The following is a 22,647-nucleotide window of genomic DNA, read 5'->3' on the forward strand; positions in this document are numbered from 1 at the left end:
GTAGGCTGTCTGTAACAACAAACAAGAAATGCTGATAGAAAAAAAAAAAAAAACCACAAGAAAGAAATTAAATAATCATGTAGCCATTATTGCTATTTGCCACACTGATGCGGGTGGTCAGTGATCATATCGATTACGACGTGCATGTTCTTTGTCATGCAACTTTTGGACACGTGGAAAGTAAAATGCAGCTTTTGTTGCCATATCAGCCTAAAAACATTCATGGAGGCACGTGATCCAGCACGTGTCTCAGGCCAAGACTACCATGCCAGCACCCGTGACGTGTCAGTTCTATCTTTCTTGAGATCCCCTATCGATAGGTGTGGGACCATTGTCCTTCAAATTTAAAATTCTTATACCCTACAATTAGTTTCATTTTTGTTTTTTGTTTCAGGGTTTTTTTCTGATCTCCCCTATGCCAAGGTCCTGTTTGGAATAAGACGGACATTCTGGCTCTTAATGGGACCCACATCCCACGGAGATTCGACAGAATTGGACTTCGGTGAAAGGATCAGCTGTACCCAAAATCACCCAACCAACCACCATCAATTGTGCCAACAGATCAAACTTCCCATCAATGAAGGATCTTTGAGTCTAGATACCAACCGAGCGGTAAAAGCCTCCACATGCATGCACTTAGGCAAGGATTTGATCCGGCTTATGGGTTATTTTCAATTAATCAATCAGGTCACTACAGAATGCGGGCCCATGGCGGGACCACCTGTTGTTCATCTATTGGGCCTCAGTTTCAACTTCAGGATCACTGAAATAGGAACCGGAGCTCATCGCAAGGACCTGAAGTTGGTTAGTTGTAATTCAGTCTTGCATTAGTGTGGATTCAGAAGGGCCCGTGAAGGTTTGGCCCACGATTTTTTGTTTTCCCATTCATCAAGCTATCTCTGGAGAATATCTTCGTAGAAAAATTAACTATAACAATAGATATTCCCATGCTGGGTTAACTGCCAGACATTCTAATCAATTGTACTCTCTCTTTCTCTCTCTCCCCAAAAGGTGAGAACTCTAGATGTAAACCTTATCTAATTAATAAAGGTTCACACATGAATGCAAGAAGTTCTTATTGGGCTGATGCTGTAAAAACTGCCATGTCTAAGATTTTGGAGTTGGCTAGATTTTTTCTCTTGGATATTTGACAGACTAGAATTGCACACGATGGTCGAACCAGTCAGGTCGGGAATGGGAGCCAAAATGATTTTTTGGGTTGTCTGGTTCTTAGATATGTTGATTTGATCAGACCATAGCATTTATTGTTTTAACCTTACTTTGGTGTAAATTAATTAGGTTTAAAAGATAATCAGGAATTATTTTCAAATTTATATTACTAATGATATTTTTATTTGGGGAAGTCGTTGAGTGGTCAAAGAAAACGATTGAAACATTTACCAATGACCCAATCAGGAAAATGGTTTTACATCTGATCGGAATATGATGAGATCGGACCTGCTCCTCACGCAGCGTGTTTCACACCGGGTTCACAGGCACATCCCACGTGCAGTGGGAATATCTCCCATGAATAATAACATATAAGCACGGGATGTTCCTGATACATGGTGGGAGTGCCTGTAAGATCCCTGATCCGGTTTCAAATATGATAACGTTGATTAATTTGTCCAGCAAATATATAGTTAATCTAGTCAAAGTTCTATCAAGTTGGTTGGTGAATTTTTTTCACCAAATTGTCATTCTTGTTTTAGCATCAAGGAGGATGATGTGGTGTTCCTAAATTCTATCAAGTATGGATTAGGGTGTTGAACAAAAAGAAAAAAAAAAAAAAGGTGGCTGGGTGGATGATGGATCAACCTGGGTTAAAAAGAAAAAGAAAAATTTTAGACCTGGGTTGGTTCAACTGTCATGGCTGATCCAATTCAACCTCCGCTATTGGCTCAAATCACTGCATGTCTGCAATCAGGTCTTAAGTAAGAAAAGGTTTAGACAAAGATAAGTTTTACTGATGCAACATACTCTTTTAGGCTATGTTTGGTTTGAAGGAAAAAGTAGAAAAAGGAAGGGAAAGGTAGGAAAACCTATAAAAAGTTTGTAGGTTTCCCTACCTTTCCCTTCCTTTCCCTACTCTTTTCTTCAAACCAAACACAGCCTTAGTGAATACTTAGGAGCAGCAGACAATAAGTTGAGAACTGCTGGAAAAAAGATGATAGATTACAAGCAGAATATGTTTGAATAAAAATGATGCAATTTTGTCTTGATGACTCCATAGACGCTTAATTTCAAACATCTTTTTTGCATATATGGAAATTGTAGGGAAATCTTATCTATCAATCTCTAGATGTTCATGCTGAAAGTTAGGAGTTCATCCGATTATATAACCATTACTGACTGAGCATTTTAGAATGGAAAAATGGAATTTTTCAAACCGCCCAACCTTGTCAGACCTATCTCTTTAGTTTCTGATTGGAAATTCAGAACTGAACTGAATAGCCTGAACAAGCAAGCCAGCGGGAAGGGGGTTACTAAAGAACTGGGGCATGGCAAAATCAATCAAAACGCCATTACCCAATGTTTTTTTGTCCCAGATGTCTTGGGTCTTGGGATGGATGGACGGAATATAGACTTAATTTTTGGCGTTTTCTCTCTCTCTCTCTTTTTTTTTTTTGTGCAAAGTGTCTGCTCTCAGACTGGAACCCACATTCTCATGCTTGTCAGCCATTAATTTTACCATTATACCTAGCAATGGGCCCATAAAAACAAGAAAAAAAACTGTAATAATACTGTAATTTGGTCACTGGGAGGTCAGATTGTAATCATGAATTCAATGAAATGAGCTCCATAACAAGAAAAAAAACTGTAATAATACTGTAATTTGGTCACTGGGAGGTCAGATTGTAATCATGAATTCAATGAAATGAGCTCCATGTCTCTTTAACACTTTTAATTAAAAGGGTTGCGTTGTATATATATAAAAGACTAATCCTTATCTTACCTACTAAGTGAAGGAACAAAAATGACTAAGTGTTATAATAATTACCTTCACAAGACCAACACAATATTATTAGAGAATCCTCTTGGTCTTAACACTCAAAAATAAGAAACCTGAAATGTACATAGGATGATCTTAATTGTTCAATGACCAAGACAATTTTCTTTCTTATAGGCTTCAATTGGTCTCACATATTTCCCAACTAGGAAAAAACAAAAAGACAAAAACTATCTGCAATAAGCCGGACTTACCAGTGATATGCTCTCCAGTGCAAATAGAAGCACTCACTCACATAGGATTCCAGAGGAATTACTAGAGCAACACGTAAAATTGGAACCCATACGGATTAGAGGGTTCCCTAAAAGAAAAACAAAATTCTTTACAATGATGAACTTTACATAAAATTTCTGATAATCATCTTATCTTCTTTATGGATGTCTACATGGCTCTGGGTCTAGGTCTGGAATAAAAAAAGTGAAAAAGATATAAAGATGAAGAGGCCTTCAAAATTCCCATGCATGGTGGGGTTAAGCTTGACACTTTCACCATGCACTAGGATGCAAGAGAATAAGTAACAAAAGCAATAGAGGATGAAACACACAAAATAATTATAATCGGTGAAACAAAGAAAATCTTTAGAAAAATTATTAATTTCCATCAAACCATGCAATTAATCTTTTTTTTTTTCAAAATAGAATATCCTTTTCTAGGATAAAGTATATATGTATATGCATCATCATTCATTTAATTCTAGCTTGTGATCCTTGAAGAGGTAGGAACTTAGGACTTGGGATACATCAAAGAAATGCTAAGTCTCAATTTAGATAACCAGGCATTACTCATATTATCTAAAAAAGGATTAAATTAAAAGAAGAAAAATAAATTAAGGGGTATTAAAAAAGGATGAATTAGTTACAGGGGGGGGTAATAAAGGTGAAAACCCTATAGCAAGATAACAGCTTAAGCTAAGAGTATGGTGAAAATATACTATTAAAATAACAGCTTAAGATGAGAGCTAACCAATCAATCAATCATTTTCATAGTGAGATGTTGAAAAGTCAGTGAGGGCCTCCCCCCATTGCCTTTACCACCCCAAGCTTTTTAAGCTTCTCCTAATCTTCTCGTAATAAGCAACCTCTCCTTTTGATCTCATTCCATTGAAATCAAGGTCCTTTTGAGGTTTGGGTGTTTTATAACAGGAGCAAACGAAAAGACAGAAAGTGCTCACGTCAGATTTTGAGAATAAAAAATGTATAAGATGCTGAATCAAGAGAAGAGGTGGGGTGAGATTCCTGCTCTCTCTCTCTCTCTCTGAATTTGTTACTTTTTGTGGTTTCCTGGTCATTTTCTCGTCTGAGCTTCTTTATTGAATTTTCTCTAATTTGCCAACCCTTGTTATTAGTCTGCCATTGCAATCATCATTTCTTTTGTCTTAGCAGAAAAAGAAAAACACCATCCGTCAAATACGAATTAATGAAATTCAGTCGTTCTTTGTTTACTTGTATATATAGATTGCAGAAACAAAGGAGAGGGTTAATGGGTAGTACAGTTTGGATGAGAAAATATCTTATTATCCAGTTTTTTCCATGTTTGATTGCATGGTGGGCCTCATGGGTTTGAGAGAGTTGGAAAGAGGTTTCTCATTTGTGTTGCAGAGTTGCTCAGACAAGCAATCCAGGAGCGGATAGCGACTCTAGGGTGATCGTAATAATCTTCTCGTCACGAGATTTTCTTTTGACACTCATCAAATGATGCCTTTCTATGTCTAGATATCACTGCCACCTGTGCATAAGAATGGCTGTATTCTGCTGTATACAAAGCTATGATTTCTACTTCGCTGTTGTTTCATATGTAAAGCCGATCAAGCAATAATTACCAAGTGAAGAAATAAACCCAGTAAACAAAGGGATCCGACTGCTATTGCCTTTGGTTTGAATTTCTTTTGTTTAAGTTGTATTCACAGGCATGTTGCTTGCAACCATGTCCAATTCGACCTCTTTGTCTGAGGATGCTAGTGTTTCGTCTGGTACTAGAGTTCAAGACTTGAGCAGTTTAATAAATCCTATCTCGTCTTCCATTTCTCCTCAGCAGCAACAGAAGATCAAGAAGAAGAGAAATCTTCCAGGAAACCCGGGTAAAGGTTCTTCCTTCTTTAATGCATTAGGTCCCTTCCTGATTTTAATCTCCCTATATCCATGTATTTCGTTTGATGGTTTCAGACCCAGATGCTGAAGTGATTGTTTTATCTCCTAAGACACTGTTGGCCACCAACAGATTCGTGTGTGAAATCTGCAACAAGGGTTTTCAGAGAGATCAGAACCTTCAGCTTCACAGGAGAGGCCATAACCTTCCATGGAAGCTGAGGCAGAGAACCAGCAAAGAGATGAGAAAGAGAGTCTATGTGTGTCCAGAGCCCTCGTGTGTTCACCACCACCCTTCAAGGGCCCTTGGTGACCTCACAGGAATCAAGAAACACTTCTGCAGAAAACATGGAGAGAAGAAATGGAAGTGTGAGAAATGCTCTAAGAGATATGCAGTTCAATCAGATTGGAAGGCTCATTCAAAAACCTGTGGCACAAGACAATATAGATGTGACTGTGGAACCATTTTCTCCAGGTAAATGTTTTTGTTTCCCTTTTTCTCTTTTAAATTATATGTTCTTTTGGGTCTGTCTGTCCGTTTGTTAAGATCCCAATCTTCCCTCCTTTTATCAGTTATGGTGTCTCTCATCTCTTCACTCTTTTAGGATATTAGTCCCTTTTCTTGCAAGTTATGTCTTTAGAACGTTCTTTGTTTTTGGTTTCGAGGAACTTTGTTTTGGGGTTGTTCCTACTTCCTTCAAGTGTCTGTTGAAGAAGAGAGAAATTAAACTTAAGATTAAAATCCATCTAAGACATACAAAGAGAAGGAAAAGAAACCTGCATAAACTCTTCCTACCTGTGATTTAATGGCTACTTTTTGTCTTCTCTCCAGTTCTCCAGCTGACTCCTGTCCTATATCTTGATGCAGGCGTTTCTTCTTTCTTGTTGTATGTATGCATGGGACTTCGGGGTCAAAAAGTCAATCAAAACCCATTAATATCTCTGCTGTCCATGCTCACGAAGAAAAACACCATATTCTCTCATACCCATTGGCCTTACTTGGTCGTTTCATGCGAGGTTTTCTTTTGCTTTTTTTTTTTTTTTTTTTTTTTTTTTTTTTTTACTGTTGGTACTTGAAGGTATCAGGTATGGAGTGTCTGCAACCTTAAGAGAAATGATGAAAGTTCTACTCTAGTCAAAGAAAAGTAAAACTTTTAATTCTTTTTTCTTTTAATTTTGACTTTCTTGAAACTTCATGGTTATAGAAAGTCCGTGCTTTGATGTTCATGATGCCTAGCATTATTTACCTACAGATAACAGGCTCTCAGAGCTCCCTGAATCAGAACTATATACACATATAATCATGGCAACTGATAAATCTGCAATATGTGATGTCTAGACTCTTCAATTTTATAGTTTATTTTGACGTCTAGGTCATTCTTCCATTAACGACTCTTAAAGACCCTTTCCCTTGTATATTAAATATTTAAGATTTATGAAGCCATAATTCTATGGGAGCTGAACTCTCTCCATTAATTTCTCAAGCAAGCATTATTAGCTTCTCAGCCTTTTCCTATCCTACAGGAGGATGAATAAGACCTCTTTTTCATGCATGGGGCTTTTCTCCCTTTTACCGTACCAGAGAATTAGGAACTAGGAAGACCTCTCATCCATTAGAATATTATTCTGTTTTCTTTTTTTTTTTTGATCTGAATATTATTCTGTGTTCAAGTGTGACATTCTCACTTTTCATGCATGGCAGCTGTTTGCTATTATTATCTTCACTAAGTTGACAATGAAAAGCATCTGCACTCTGCAAGAGTCTGTCCCCCTAAAATCTTAAGCTTCATATGGCCTTTCTGTCTTTTCTTATAATCATAATGAATATAACTCCATTATTCTCTTTGGCTTGTTTACTTCTTAACTGCAAAAGTATAAAAAATGTAAAAACTAATTATATCTATACTTCATATGTGCATGAATATATCTTTCTTTTGTTGTTTTCCCTTTACTAGCTAGTTGCAGTAAACCTGTTGTGTTCATCGTAGCAAAATCCATGGACTTATCCATTTGTTTCTTTTAGGCTTTTAGAGTTTTAGTTTTAGAGGTCTGGAAACCGCCCAATAGTTTTAATCGACCAGTTAAAAACAGAAAATGAATAACAAAATAGAAAGTTCAATCTCTAATTGTAGAGTTTACTTTACCAACCCCTTTTTAGTTACTGTGTTTCTGATATTTTGTACAGGAAAGACAGCTTCTTTACTCATAGAGCCTTCTGTGATGCCTTGGCAGAAGAGAGTGCAAGACTCTCCAGAAACCTATCAGAACATCCCCTCCATCTCCACCCACAAAACTCAACTCCTCTCTTCCCATTCTTAACTCAACCACAGAACTTCCCAAACCAGACATCCCAGATCGACCCACCTCACAATCCAAACTCTACTCAAAACCCAGTTCAAATCAAGGCCGAGGCTCGTCATCATCATCATCAGCAGCAGCAGCATCAAATCCCAACCATCTCTCCCCCTCCATTGTTCTACGATCAACCATCCCATAAACAGTCGATTGCATCACCCTTACAACACCACCTTCAGATGGCCACCGACAACCCCAACAGAAAAACCAACACAGCTCATATGTCGGCCACTGCGCTGCTTCAAAAGGCTGCGAATTTTGGTGCAGCGGCCCTTTCAAGCGCCACACAAACTCAACCAGTGGGTCATCATATTACGTCCTCCATCAAACGGTTGGACGAGTATGGGAAAAGGAACCATGTGGGGTTCCCGTTAGAAAATCTAGCCACGTGGCAGAAGAATAGCCGTCTGACTCGAGACTTTCTGGGACTAACAGGGGATTGTGAGGGTGGTATCAACGTTAAAGACCTGTTATCATTCGCGGGGGGTGTTGAATTAACTCCTTACGACCGAGACGTCTCGTTGTTGATTGCTGAACATGCTACCTCGGGAAAGTGGGGTGACTATGGTAGTAGAATTGAAGGCTGAGGCTGATCACTGATGGCTGAACCCAAAATGAGGGCTAAAACAGTAATATTGGTAAAACTCCGGGAACGGAGATGGCCCTCCCTTTGTTGAGAATGACAAAGTTGTCCATAATGTCACTCCTTATCTACTTTGTTAAATTTTACAAAATCCACTGTTTCTTATATTTTCTTTTCCTTTTTTTTTTTCCCTTGTAAGTGGCATTGTTGTAATAACTTAGTAAAGCTTTGTCTAAAGTGATCTGATCATCTTCCGGCCAAAAACAGTGATCTCTGCTTAGTCAATTTGGAGGAAAGAGATATTCAGTGAAAAAAAAACACACACACACACTCACAAATGAGAATTTGTACCTGTATGGCCCGCCTGAACAGTAAACGCTTTACTTTTGGAAACAGCTTTGGCTCCAATTACTGTTTACGGGTAATTTTAAGGCTCATTTGATTTGCGGGAATACGTCTGGGCCATTCTTATTCAAATTGTTAGGTTGGAGGGAATCGAAACTTTATTTCCATTCATGGTGAAATAGCATTTCCACATTTGAGGAAATGCCATTTCCTCCCCTTTCCTTAGGAATTAAATACCTAAGATTGCATTTGATACTATTATTGTTTCTACCTGAAATGCCAAATAGATTCTTAGATTGCATTTGATATTTCTACCTGAAACATTTTAGGTTGATCGATACAAATTGTTGAAAGATATATATTATCACATTACATGTGAGATTTATTTCAGAAAGATTGATTAGACTTCAATACCTTGGAGTTGATGTTTCTAAAAACAGCCTCTCACATGCATTTTTAACATATACCTGTTTTAACCATAAATAGCCTCAAACAATGATTGCATATCAATTTATATTGATCAATCCAAAACATCTTAAATAAAAACCTAAATCTTAGGGTTTAGGGTTCTGATGTGAAAAATTAATCTTTTATTTGTAAATCAAGTGGTTAGGGCATATGGTAGGAGCAAAATAAAGATTTTATTTTCAGCTTGACCCTTGATTATGAAAAAAAAAGGATCATTATGTGACAGGAAATGGTCTTATTCAGTGAATGTTAAAGCCACCTCACCGAAAGTTACAAAAAAGTTCAGAAAGGAGGCACGGCCTTGTCATCCACCATAAATAGGACCCTTTCTTCTTTGTGCTCACAGAGGATGCTTTACATCCTTCATTGAATGGACCAAGAGAAACCCATTTTATTGGGGGTCATGTGCCTCATGTCTTGAATGGGCCTTAACATTTGAAACGAGGGTTGTTTGAATGCATCTTTCAACGGAAGCAGTGAATTTTGGGCAAATTTTGTGAGATTCAAACCCTGAGCATGCATGCATGCATCTATATAGAGTTTGTCGAGGCTTATGTCTACTGCAAGTCTGCAACCACCTTTGCAGCAGTTTCTTGCAGCCTCTAATGAAACACAAATATCATTGTTGAATGTTTTAAATTCAAAGAAAAACTCAATCAATAGTTTGAAATTAAGACTGCTTTTGTTTTCAGTATAAATATGAACCAGTGCAAAACTTCACTCTCGGCCCGTATTTTCACATGTTTGTTTCTAATGTAAGTTTTATAATGAAAATCCATGTAAACTTTTCCTTCCATATCAATGTAAATACTATATTGATTTATTATTTACATCAATTATCACAATTTAAAAAGTTCCAACGGTTCACTCATTTTAAACTCAATGGTCTTGAAATCCATCCATGTACTTTTACATCTGAGCACAAACACAGCCTAATAGGACAATAACCGGATGCATACCATAGTGATTTGCATTTTCATCATTTGAACCTTTTTTGAGAGGTGGGGGATTTATGGTTTGTCCCACCTTATAAATTTTTACCAAAACTCCATTAGTTCAATATATAGTATTCCTTATATTGATAGATTCCCTCAATGTCATTATTCCTAACTGTACAATTTATGAGGTAGGAATTAAATTGATAAAATTCCCGTTTTTTTTTTTTCGTTTAACAATTATACAATTCAGAGAATACAATCTGAGTAATGCAAGAAACAAAGTAGTTTTTTTTGGAAGCAACGCAACTAAAGTCTAAACATTTTGTGTTTAGGGTCAGTGCGATGAGTTGCAGAAATTCGTTCCATTTTGCTCCAATAAGACAAAGTCTTTGAACATGCAAGTTTGATTTGAATTATTGTACTAGTCCTCTTATAGAAGGGAACAGTCTTTTCACGCGTGTAGGCTCACATCCACTGGGTAAAGAGCGCACTTTTACACAACCATGAATGAATATGTCGTAGGTCCATGGCCATATGACTCTATGTCTACTGACCCACCATCATCATCACCTCCATCAATGAATTCACATAACAGTCAGTATGGATTGGAGCAAGAGTTGTATTGAGGTGAGTATTTGTCAAAATTCCAATATTGAAGAAGTCTGGGTTCCAAAAACCTTATATACACAACTTACTGTAGATGACACGTTATCATAGATGCGAGGTAAAAGAATAGTTACCTTCAATATTCTTTTAGGTTGCGTTTGGAAGAGGTGTAAAACGTTTTTCTACACTGATGATGTTTTACACTGAACCTTAAATATATATGACCATTGTATTTTGAAATTAATGTAAAAAGTGGTTTAAGTTTTATATTGATAAAATCGATGTAGTTTTTACATCGATTATCAATATAAAACTTTAAATGTAATGAGGTTTTACATCTATCATCGACGTAAATCTACACTCCATCCAAACGCATGCAAAGCCAAATGCGTATAAAAACGAACCGATACAAATTTTACATCCGTCTTTTATTTACATCACATCTAAATACAGCCTTAAATTTTAACCAGAAGGTAAAAGAGTAATTACCTACAATGTTCTTTTTAATAAAAAGATAAACAAGGGGATTGAGTGGGTTATCATGTCATGTAGAGTTTCCACTTTTTTTTTCAAACAGCCTAAGTGTTCTTGACTTGAAATTTTACATGTATAAATTTTTAAGTGCATTGAATTAAGGTCAAAGGTGGACCCATTCAAAATGTAAAACTTCAGCCCTACCCACAAGCTGCACCCTCACTAACTGGAGACTAGATCTCATACCCAGTAGAACCTTACACATGTCTCATTACAGTTGTACATTGAGAAAATCTCCTATATTTGCGTGTTATCATTCATGTTGAGATATTCTCAATGTAAAGCTGTAGTATCATGTGCGTAAGTGTGAGTAGCATTCTTGTAGGTATAGAAGATCTAAACTGTGCTAACTCAGAAGAATAAGTCAGACCAGGGAAGGTAGGCAAGCTGATCAGGGGCCACCGGGTCATGGCTATCTATCTGTCTATATTTTCTGGTATAGATGAATATACCCATTTGGAGCTCTTTGGGATCCATTCTCCCTATCACCCATGCAAGTTGAGTAATCCAAGGGTGTAGTAGGAGTTCTTAGGCAGGACATTAAAGACTGCCATGCATGGTGGGTGCGTGGGTTGAAACTCCGGCCGGGTGGCAAAGGTTTGCAACGACCTTTGTTTCTTATTGATGCCATCCTTGTAATGCTTAGGGGATGGAGATCAATTCATTTCTGCTTTGAAGTTTTGGTTTATCTTCTTTCCTGCATGCATGTTTCTCCACCTTCATCAAATTATTTTTCTGCTCTACTCCCTTTTTCTAATTTCATTTTTCATTTTTTTTTTTGTTTTTAATGATATGCTTTATAGCTAGGTATTGTGAGATCTGAATAGGTTGGTCTTAACCAATAGATCCTCTTTGACCCATACAATCTGAGTTCATATTGGTGCCCCACAGCACATTCCAACTGTGTATTGAGAGAGACCGGATCTGTTTCTCACATAGGGCGTTTCACACTGACCTTAAAGACACATTCCACCATGCATTGGGAATATTTCATGTATTTATACCTTATTATTCATGAAAGTTACTCGCAATACATGATAAGATGTGCATGTGAGGAGCAGATCCTAATTCATATTTGGAACATCTCTCATTGACAATTATGGAAGATATTGTTCCCAATGCTCTCACAGATATGCATGTGAGATCAGTGGGGCGCCAATGTGAATTTACGAGACTCTCTCATAACAAGTCCCCTGTATCAAATACAGTGTATTTAACCATCTGTTTTAATTAGTTAACTTATCACTTGTGAATTATGTTAAAATTTCAAGCATTATAATTAAATATTGAAATATTGTTATTATTACTAAAATCCTTAGGATTCCCTAAGTTGGATCCATCAATCAAAGAATTAATGCATCCTGATTTAATTTATAAGATCATATCAACCCCAAATGTCAGTATAATTATTTTGTTAAATGGGCCATCATCAATCAAATATAATGTCCATTAGTTAATGTGTTCAACATCAAGCACTGAGCAGACAAGCTTGAATTATGATCCCTTCTACATGAAGTAATTAATTATCTACCAAATCACTTTTCCTCCTCTTTCTCATCTTCTAGTTGTAATGAATATTCAATAGATCAAACACTTTTTTTTCTACTCCAATTATTATCAATTTTGAAGTATTAGGGAGTACAAAAGGAATTACAGACTTTTCTAAAGAGGAAACATATATAGGCTGCAAAACCAGTTGTAAGCGTGAGTAAAAAGGTGGCTAAGTGCCGACTGTTGGTGTTTTGGTGGTCCTGGACCTGGTTAATGGTACAGCAAGAAAAAGAAAAGGTGATGAAAAAAAGGAAAAGAAAGAATAAGAAAGGAGAAATAAAAAAGAAAAGATGGATATATACAATCTTTTTCTTGGTGGTGCTTTCTTAAATTCGCACGTCTCACAGTTACAGCTAGCCTTTGGTCGGTAATCCCAAGTTAAATAGCTTTGATAATATTTGATACAATGACCCACATATCTATACATCATTTCATTCCATCCCTATTGTTCCATTTTCAAGAAGTCCATATCGATCTGATAAAAGGGATGGCTCAGATGGGACCTTAGTTGGTGTAAGAATTCTAGGCTAATGGTTGATCCACTGGTTGCTAGAAAACAACAATCTATTCAAGGACTTCATCTGAACGATTTTATGAGTGATATTGTATTTTATTTGATTAAATAGTCCAGTGTATGAGGGGATTTAGAGAATAAAATTAAGCCTGTTCAGTAACCTCACCTAAGAGCTTAACCTTTTATCTGATCACACAAGTTACGTACATGCTATTACATATAGAAGGGACAGTAATCGGGACTGGGGAGGAATATTAAATCTAACCATATATATGTTTAATTTAAACTTTAAACCTTAAAACATAAACAAGCTAATGAGTTGAGCAAATCTCTTGAAGCTATGATTGGTTTGATAGTAAATAAGAAGAAATCTCTTGAATTATTGAGAGGCGGATTAGCCGGCTGACTTTTTTGTTAACCTTGGGATTGATGAAGCCTGTTCTTATAATGTTATAACTGATAATAATTTTAGAAAATTGTTTCTAGAAGATCTAATTGGTCTCCCTAGTTTGCGGGTCAGATGGAAATTTTAGTTGTATTTGCTTTGCCCTTATTTTTTTTCTTCCTTTTGTTTGATTAATTATTGTTTGAGAAGATCAAGTATGTCATCATATCACCGGTTTTGTTTGGATGGTTGAATTGGTGACCCACGATTCAGAGGTAAAAATGGTTCAGCCTTTATATCGGTTTTTAAAGCATTACTTTCTACAGGGAATTCATTTTTCCTTATTCTACCATTAAATTCCCTTACTTAAAAATACTTATATCCAAGGTTCAAAGTACTGAAATATATTGGTGCACATTGATTGATATGTGGTGTCAATTTTCCTTATTCTTTAAAATACCCCCAGCTACCCTTGAAAAAGATTAAAAACCATTCTTGATAATTGTCAGAATATTTATCAAGTGCTCATTGAACACACTTATCAATGTGCACATTGAATATGCTTACAACATTGTGCCAGACTATCAAATTTTAGGGTCAATGATAAACTAAATAATGGGAATTGGGCTGTTTCAAGTTTATTTTTTTGACAAAATAAAAAATAAGCACTAAAAACATCAAAGGCTAAAAACCAACTCTCAATTTGTACATTTACAGCATTGAAGCTTGCCCATATAAGAACATATATAGGACCACAATTACTCATTAGTTAATTGGATGAGAGAGTGATTAATTAAGAGTGCGTTCTACAAATAATGCCATGTTAATTTGTAAAGCATTTCAATTTAAATTGTGATTGGATCAAAACATTCAAGGTATCTGATGGAGCGCAATCTGGCCGGTCTTAGCTGTCAACGATTTCGTCTCTGAGCTGGAGCGGCGGGGAGCCTGAAACGGGAAAGAAGAGGGAACTCCTGGGGGAACCCGGTGAGGTAACTCCGAAGCTCAAGTTAGTATTTTCTCAAAGGCAAAGTATAGACCAGATGGCGCAAAGTTCACCTACCTTGTTGTTGGGGGTAGGGGGCCTTTTATAACCACTTCGCGCACTCGCTCCGAAGCCCTTGTCAAGTCGGGTATGATCACCCTTGCATCTGTCAGTTCAGGTGCCGTCCTTTCTATTGGGACAGAACCGTCACTGCCTTTTGTCGGAACCATCTCTGTAACTGGAGATGGCGGTGTCAGGAGGCGGTAGCAGGTGGCTGTTTGGAGTGCGGCCGTCAAGCGTCAGATCCCAAGTCAATCAAGTGTGCCGCCCTTGGGTACGAACTTCCTCGGTGTCAGGCATAATACGGTTTGTTTGGTTTTGGTGTCCTGAGGGCAATGTGGTGGAGTGGTGAGCGAGGCGAAGTCTTGAGTTCGGAGGTATGTCCTGTATTGCTATAGGGCAGGCCAGTTCGGCGAAGTGTGTCCCAAACTGCTAAGGCAGGCCAGTCCAGCAAGGTGTATCCCAAACTGTTATAAGGCATGCCAGTTCGGTGAGGTATGTCCCGAACTGTTGCATGCAGGCCAATTCAGATTATTGGTTGGTTTGGGGCCGAAGGGTGAGTTTGGGCTCTTAGTAGGGAGTTCGGACCGCTGGTAAGGGAGTTCGGTCAACCAGTTTCTCCCCTTGGTGCTCGCGCCTTAGGCATGCTTTTGTGTCGAACTGTTGCCTTTGCCACGTGTTGCAAAACTGTGAGGTCGAGCCAAATCTTCCTTCATCAATTGCCCCCCACTCCTCGCGCCAATGGTCTTGCCCTGGCGTGGGGAGTTTTGCGAGGTGGTAGGTGGATTTGTCCCGTTCTTCGAATCTTGACTGCGCGAGGTGCTTTGCCAAGGTTCTCCGGTTTTTTGGAGCGTCCGAAAAGGCGGGAGACGTGCCTACTGCTTATGAATGTTGATGGACGTGGCAGCGTGCGTTTATTTTAAATTTCAAAAAATCACGTCGTTGGGATGTGACAGCGGGTCTTTTAATTTTGAAAAAAGCGCGCCACTGCCGTTTTGAGGAGATGTGCGACGCAATGTCAGTTTCAAAAAGACGTGCACCGGTGCGTCGTCGGTTTCAAAAAGGTGTGCACTGACGTCTCGTTCATTTTGAAGAGACGTGTGCCAATCACGTTTCGATCTCAGGGGACGTGCAGTCAACGCGAATGCGGGCCGTCGGATTGGCTTTGATCTGCATTGTTGGTTTTTGGTTACTATAGCTATAAATAGTAGGGGACCCAGTTGATTTGTCACTTCTGCAGTTTGCTTCTTGAGCTCGCGTCCAACTTTTCAGCTCGCGTCTAGGCTTGTTACTCCGCCTTCAAGGATTTTGGCTAGTTCCAGTCTCCGCAGTCTTCAAAACTTTTTTTCGGTGAGTACCTTCCTGAATCCACCTCTTCTCCTCGATGTCTAGCTTTGATAGCTCAGACGATTCTTCAAGTATGATTGATGTAGATTCTACGAATCGATCCGTATCCCCCGACTGCTTTAGTGATCCTGAGGTGGAACTTGAGGATGACTTTGAACCCGTAGGCCGAGCCGCTTTAGAAAGTTTGGCGTCTACCTCTCGTCTAGGTCGGATGCTAGACAAGTTTGGTCCTTCGACCATGATGCCCGAGGGGCTCCAATCTCTACTTATTTCTTACAACCTGCCTGGGGGGTATACCTATTTCATTCCTTTGGGTAGTTTTCCTTGGGAACACGGTTCTTATGAGATCATGATTTTTCGAGAGCAGCTCGTTGCGGGGCTGCAACTACCTTTCCACCCACTTCTCGTCGAGGTCATAAACCACTTCGGCATTACCATTGGCCAGCTTCATCTGAACTCTATTCGGAACCTGGTAGGGACAATCTCCCTTTTTTGTGAACAGAACTTCCCTTTAGACTTGGAGATATTCTCCTCATTCTTAATGCTCAAGAAACAAGCGGGTTCTCTTCCAGGGGGAAGATGGGCGTATTACTTGTCTCCTCACCCGGGCTTTAAGCTTCTGCACGAACTTCCTAATAAGGTCCGGGCATGGAAGCGGGACTACTTCGGGGTGCGAAGTGCACAAGGGTGGCATTTTCAGACCGGGTGGGGTGAGGCCGCTCCTGATTCTGGGGTCACTCTTGATAAAGAGACGGTGAAGGGCCTCCGGCAATGGGCACGACAAGGTTTAAAGTGCCATCAGTACTTAACGAAGGCCAAGCTTATTGCGGTCGACCTAAGTTCAGGTAGGTTTCTAGCTCAGAGGTTTCTTGTTTGCTTTGTTCCATCGTTTTTTCTAATGTCAAACTCTTTTCTACAGGTGTGATGGACGCAGAGAGGATTCGTGGGGGGCACCTGTTCCAAGGCATGAAGAGGAGGAAGCGGGTAGCCAAGCGAACTTGTACCGAGCTGCCCCCGGATGAGGAGCCTCAAGTTCCAGGCCACACGCCAGAGGATCTGCCTAGGGAGCCCGAGGTGGCTCTGCATGAAGCGGCCGGGGCGCCTTACGCTGAGACCACTCACACGGGTGCTCCGGCCTACTCCAGTGCACCTGCTCACTCTGGGTCCGCTCATACGCGGGCTGGGCCTTCGGGTTCGGGAGCTCAAGGGGAGTTCAGGAGCGTGTTGACGCCGAACTACGCTCTTCAGAAGAGTAGGGAGGCTACTTTCCCCAAGGAGATCATGGCGTGGACCAATCTTCCTTTGAATCAGACCGCCTGCCGTGCCGTAACTCATGCTATGGTGGTAAGTTAGATTTCGTCTGCCTTCTTCATTTTCTATCCTTCTTGCTATTGTCGCTCACTTGTTTCTTTTGGTAGGTGAATTCTTCTATTCACGCCTTAGCAACCCAGGTGGAGAGGAGCTCGTGATAGGCGCGAGCTGCTGAGGTGGCCGCTCATGCTACCGAAGAGGCTTTCCATGCCATCGAGGCGAATACCCGAGCTGCTGAGGTAGCCGCTTATGCTGCCGAAGAGGCTGCTCGCGTCGCCATGGCCAGGCAGGCGATGTCTCTGTGGGATGTCAAGGCCATGGGGGTAGTCGTCAAGCACATGGCGGACTTGAGGTAGGACCTACAGCATCAGGTCGAATATCTTCAGGAGGACATCAGGGAGAAAATGCATATCTTTTCTCAAGGTATTGAAGACGCCAAGAAGAAAGCCGTTGAAAACTACATTGCCTCTCCGCGTTTTGACGACCTGATGGTGGATTCTTACAGAAGGGGATTCAAGCTGAGCCGGTGGATGATCTGGAACACGTATCCCGACCTCGACGTTAGTGTCATATCCACATCGCGTATAACCCAGGAGATGGCCAATGCTGCCGATGGCGAGCCAGATTCTGAGGGTGAGGCAAGGCCTTCGGGTGTTGTTGAATTGCCTTCTGATGGGGAAGAAGTAGCTCCGGGCATGTAAAATATATATATATATATATTATGTACTCTCCTTTTCTTGCAATGGAATAGACAATCTTTTCGGTTGAAGTGTTGCTCTTTTTTTCGAACTGATTTTTTGTCGAACTGATAATATGCCAATCTGTTTCTTGCCCGAGTTATTGTACTCGCGCGACCTGTTTCAGCCCTAAGGCTCTTGTAGCGAACTGATTTTTTGCCAAGCTGATAATATGCCCAACTTTTCTTTGCTTGCTTATGTCGAGGTTCCTCTTGTTGGCTCTGCATCCTGGCCCTGGGCTCTTGTAGTGATTTCGTCCACTTCGCTTGGCGGTTTATAGGTAGTATCGCCTTAAGTTAACAATGTACCATTCTCGGGGTACTTGTTTGCCTTCTAAGGTTTTGAGCACGTATGCCCCCCCAAGCACCTCTTTACTTTATAGGGCCCTTCCCAATTTGGACCAAGTTTGCCCACGCCAAGTTCGGGCACCATAATCTTACAAAGGACCAGGTCGTCGACCCGGAAGCTTCACTGCTTTACTCTGGCGTTGTAGTAGCGAGCTACCTGCTGCTGGTAGGCCATTGTCTGGATGTGTGCGAGGTCCCTTACCTCGTCCAGTAGGTCAATGTTGGTACGTAACTCATCTCCGTTTGTCTGATCGTCATATGTTTCTAGTCGCAATGTTGGTACTTCGATTTCCGCCAAGATTACAGCTTCAGTGTCGTAGGTGAGGTTGAAGGGGGTTTCTCCCGTGGCAGTTTTTTCTGTAGTTCGGTGAGCCCATAAAACACTTGGTAGCTCTTCCGCCCACAATCCCCTAGCTCGATCTAGACGTGCTTTCAGTCCACGCAAGATGGCTCTATTCATTACTTCTGTCTGACCGTTTGCCTTTGGGTGCACGACTGATGTGAAGTTCTGCCGAATCCCCATGTTCTGACACCACTCTTGGAACTTGATATCCTCGAACTGCTTGCCGTTGTCGGAGATCAGTACCCGAGGAAACCCGAAGCGACATACTATGTTCTTCCAAAAGAAGTTTTGTATTTTTCGGGCCGTAACTGTTGCCAGAGGTTCAGCTTCTATCCACTTTGTGAAGTAATCTACTACCACCACTAGGAATTTTCTCCCACCTGTTGCTGGCAGGAATGGCCCCAGGAGGTTGATCCCCCATTGTGCAAAGGGCCACGGGCTGGTGAGGTATTTGAGATCGGAAGCAGGCTGATGGTGGATATTGGCGTGCTTCTGACACTTGTCGCATTTTCTAACGAGCTCAACGGCTTCTGTCTTCATCGTTGGCCAGTAGTATCCTTGTCAAAGTGCTTTTTGGGCGAGTGCTCTGCCCCCCAGGTGTCCGCCGCACAGACCTTCATGAGTGTCATGGAGTACGAACTCGACTCTGGCAGGTCGCAGGCAACGCAAGTTGGGGAGCGTGTAGGACCGTCGATACAATCATTCGTCAATTATGACGTATTTGGCTGCCTAGCATTGCACCCTCTTGGCCGCATTGCGATCTGCAGGGAGGGTTCCGTCTAGCAAGAAGCTCGCGAGTGGGTCGATCCAGCTCAGCTATGCTTTGAGGACGGGAGCGACCTCCTCTGCCCCACCAAGAATACTAGGCCGTGGTAAGTCCTCTATGTACACAGTTCTCATGTTGTTGTGACTTGTGCTAGCTAACCGAGACAGAGCATCGGCCTGAGTGTTCTCTGACCTCGGGATTTGCCTGATGAAGTGTGACTGGAAGTTGAGCAAGGCCTCTTTTACTTTCGCCAAGTATGCAATCATGGAGAGCTCGCGTGCTTCATACTCACCCGTAACCTGGTTGACAACGAGTTGGGAATCGCTGCAAATGACTAAGTGCTTTGCTCTTACCTTTTGCGCTAGGTTCAGCCCGGCTATCAGTGCTTCGTATTATGCCTCGTTGTTAGATGTCGCGAACTCAAAGCGTAGTGCGTATTCCAATTTTGTGCCACCCGGTCCGCATAAGACTATACCAGCCCCGCTGCCTTCCTGGTTCGAGGAACCATCTACGTGAAGGATCCAAGGGTCCTCATCCCAGTTCGCGCTTGGCCTGACCAAGAGAGAAGCCACGTTGGCTGCTACTTCACTAGGTTCAGAATCTATTGGCCTGGGAGCTCCGGGTTCGCCTGAACTAGGGACCTCGGGCTCAACCTGTTGAGGGGCTTCGAGGCTGAAAGTGCATTCAGCGATAAAATCTACTAAGGCTTGAGCCTTAATTACAGTCTGTGGTTTGTACTGGAGATCGTACTCGCTGAGTTCGATGGCCCATTTCATCAGCCGATCAGAGACCTCGGGCTTCAGCAGGACTTGTCTTAGGGATTTGTTGGTTAAGACGACGACGGTGTGAGCTTGGAAGTACGGGCAGAGATTTTGAGCTGAAGTCGCCAATGCGTACGCTATTTTTTCTATCTGCGGGTATCTCGTCTCTGCTCCCTACAAAATTTTACTAACGTAATAGACGGGCCGCCGGACCCGATCTACTTCCTTTACTAGTACCGAACTGACCACCCCGTCGCTCGCCGAGAGGTACAGTTCTAAGACCTCGCCCTCCTCGGGTCTGAATAAGGTTGGCACAGTGGCGAGGTAGGTTTTTAGCTCGCCAAACGCGATCTGGCAATCTTGGGTCCATTCGAACCCTTTGCCTTTGATTGCCTTAAAGAAAGGCAGGTAGCAGTCTGCCAATTTGGACATGAAGTGGCTCAGAGTGGCTATGCGGCCGTTTAGACTTTGAACTTCTTTTACTTTCCGGGGTGGTCTCATATCAAGGATGGCCTTTATTTTGTCTGGGTTGGCCTCAATACCATGCCAGTTGACAATGTACCCTAGAAACTTACCCGAGGTGACACCAAAGACACACTTGTTTGGGTTTAGTCTCATTCTATACTGACGCAGAATTTGGAAGACAGAATCCAAGTCTTTTATTAATTCCTGCGAGAACTGTTTTTTGACGACCATGTCATCTACATAACATTCTATTTTCGTGCCGATTAAGGGTCGAAAAAGCTTATTTACAAGTCTTTAGAAGGTCACCCCAGCATTCTTTAGCCCTAAGGGCATGACCTTGTAACAGTACAGGCTGAACTTGGTAATGAAGCTGGTTTTTTCTTCGTCGGACTGGTCCATTTTGATTTGGTTGTAGCCTAAGTATGCATCCAGGAAGCTTAGCAGCTCATATCCCGAGGTCGCATCCACTAGGCGGTCAATTCAAGGCAAGGGGAAGCAGTCTTTTGGGCAAGCTCGGTTCAGGTCGGTGTAGTCGACAGACATGCGCCACTTGCCGTTTGCTTTTTTCACCAACACTTGGTTGGCTACCCAGCTCGGGTAATGAACTTCCCTTATGAAGTCCGTTGCGAGGAGCTTTTCGACTTCTTCGTCGATCGCCCTCCAGCTCTCCGGGGCTAAGCTGCGTTTCTTCTGTCTAATGGGTCTGACTACAGGGTCAGTGTTAAGCTTGTGTGTTATAAGGTCAGGGTCAATACCCGGCATATCCGCCGTGGACCATGCAAAAATATCTAAATTTTGGAGTAAGAAACTCACCAGTATAGTTCACAAAGGCTCCTTGACGAAAGCACCGATCTGTAGTGTTCGCGTCGGATCTGTAGTCGAGGTCGGGATTGTGACTGTTTCCTCAGTGGGTGAAGCTTGTTCCTCGCCCTGCTCCGCAGGCTGTTCCAGTTCAAGGTCGTCGGTTGCCTTGGTTTTTCCCTTTAGGGTGGCAACATAGCGTTTGTGGGACTCAAGTTGGTCGCCCCGCGCTACCCCCACACCGAAGTCCATTGGGAACTTCATTGCCAGATAATAGGTGGAGACCACTGCACGCAGAATATGCGTAATTGGTCACCCTATAATGGCGTTGTATGTGGAGGAGGTCGTGACCACCAAGAAATCGTGATTGAATCTTACCGCGCACGGCCATGTGCCGACTTCCACAGGTACTGTTATCTTCCCCAGGGGCCTGACTTCCTCTCCGTAGAAGCCCACAAGAGGAGTGTGCGCGGGTCTCAACTCACTTTTCTGCAACTGCAATTGGTCGAACGCCAATTTGAATAGGATGTCCGCCGAACTGCCTGAGTCAACAAGTACGTGCCAAACTTCGAAGTCGCTGATCCTTAGCTTAATGACGAGCGCGTCGTCGTGGGGGTAGTGAACACCTCGCACGTCGTCTTCTGTAAAAAAGATCAGTCCTTCTGTCTTCGGCCTCTTGGGAGGGTTCTGCTCCTCTCGGGCTGCTTCACGAACTGACGTCTGTGCTACTGCCGAAGTGCATCCTACCACCACCGAACTGTCCACTATCACGTGGATGGTTCCCCGGACTGGCCTCTCTTCTAGAGGAGGTCGCTGCAAGGCATTGGCCGGTCTGCTGCTCGACTCGGGGACATCCTTCCCGTGTTCCCCTTGCCGACCTGCTTTATTACTATTGTCATAATGTACAAAATTTCTCAAGTACCCGCGACGGATGAGTCCTCTATCTCTTCGTGGAGATTATTACATTGCTCGGTACTATGATCGTGATCTTTATGAAAACTACAATATAGATTTTTGTTCCTTTCGTTTGGGTTGCTCTTTAGGCGAGGTGGCCACTTTATGTAGGGGGCGTCCTTGATCGTCATCAAAATTTCGGTCTACCTTGTGTTCAACGGCGTGTAATCCGTCCGAACTGCTAAGGGAGTTCGGGACTGCTGGCTTGGCTTTGCCTCTCGGGTCTGGCTTCTTCTATCACCGGGATTGGAGGGCTCGCCTTCTCTTTTTCTTTTTTCAACCCCACCTTCGGTTCTCTGGTTGATCTCTTCCTCTGTTCTCATAAACTTGTCTGCGAGCTTGAGGAAGTCGGCCACGGTTGCTGGCTGGCTGGCCACCATGTGCCATTTGAATTCTT

At 41.8% G+C, this 22,647-nt stretch overlaps 1 protein-coding gene across 1 annotated transcript; it reads left to right on the forward strand.

Annotated features, from left to right (window-relative positions):
* The first annotated feature begins 4,238 nt into the window (after positions 1–4,238).
* LOC148848040 (protein indeterminate-domain 12-like) lies at positions 4,239–8,296 on the forward strand. The gene is made up of 3 exons (XM_088948407.1): positions 4,239–5,087; positions 5,173–5,569; positions 7,280–8,296. The coding sequence occupies exons 1-3, from the start codon at positions 4,919–4,921 to the stop codon at positions 8,034–8,036; spliced, it is 1,323 nt and encodes a 440-aa protein (XP_088804533.1). The 5' UTR covers positions 4,239–4,918; the 3' UTR covers positions 8,037–8,296.
* The last annotated feature ends 14,351 nt before the right edge of the window (positions 8,297–22,647 follow it).

This window comes from Nelumbo lutea, chromosome 6, assembly GCF_056320005.1.
Source record: "Nelumbo lutea isolate HS-2025 chromosome 6, American lotus-T2T, whole genome shotgun sequence".
NCBI lineage: Eukaryota > Viridiplantae > Streptophyta > Magnoliopsida > Proteales > Nelumbonaceae > Nelumbo > Nelumbo lutea.

What these genes read in the sequence shown, in the direction of transcription:
- LOC148848040 (XM_088948407.1), top strand. Translation starts at nt 4,919, where the DNA reads ATGTTGCTTGCAACCATGTCCAATTCGACCTCTTTGTCTGAGGATGCT. An exon ending in AAATCTTCCAGGAAACCCGG is followed by an intron (nt 5,088 to 5,172) that starts GTAAAGGTTCTT and finishes TGATGGTTTCAG; the next exon opens with ACCCAGATGCTGAAGTGATT. An exon ending in TGTGGAACCATTTTCTCCAG is followed by an intron (nt 5,570 to 7,279) that starts GTAAATGTTTTT and finishes TATTTTGTACAG; the next exon opens with GAAAGACAGCTTCTTTACTC.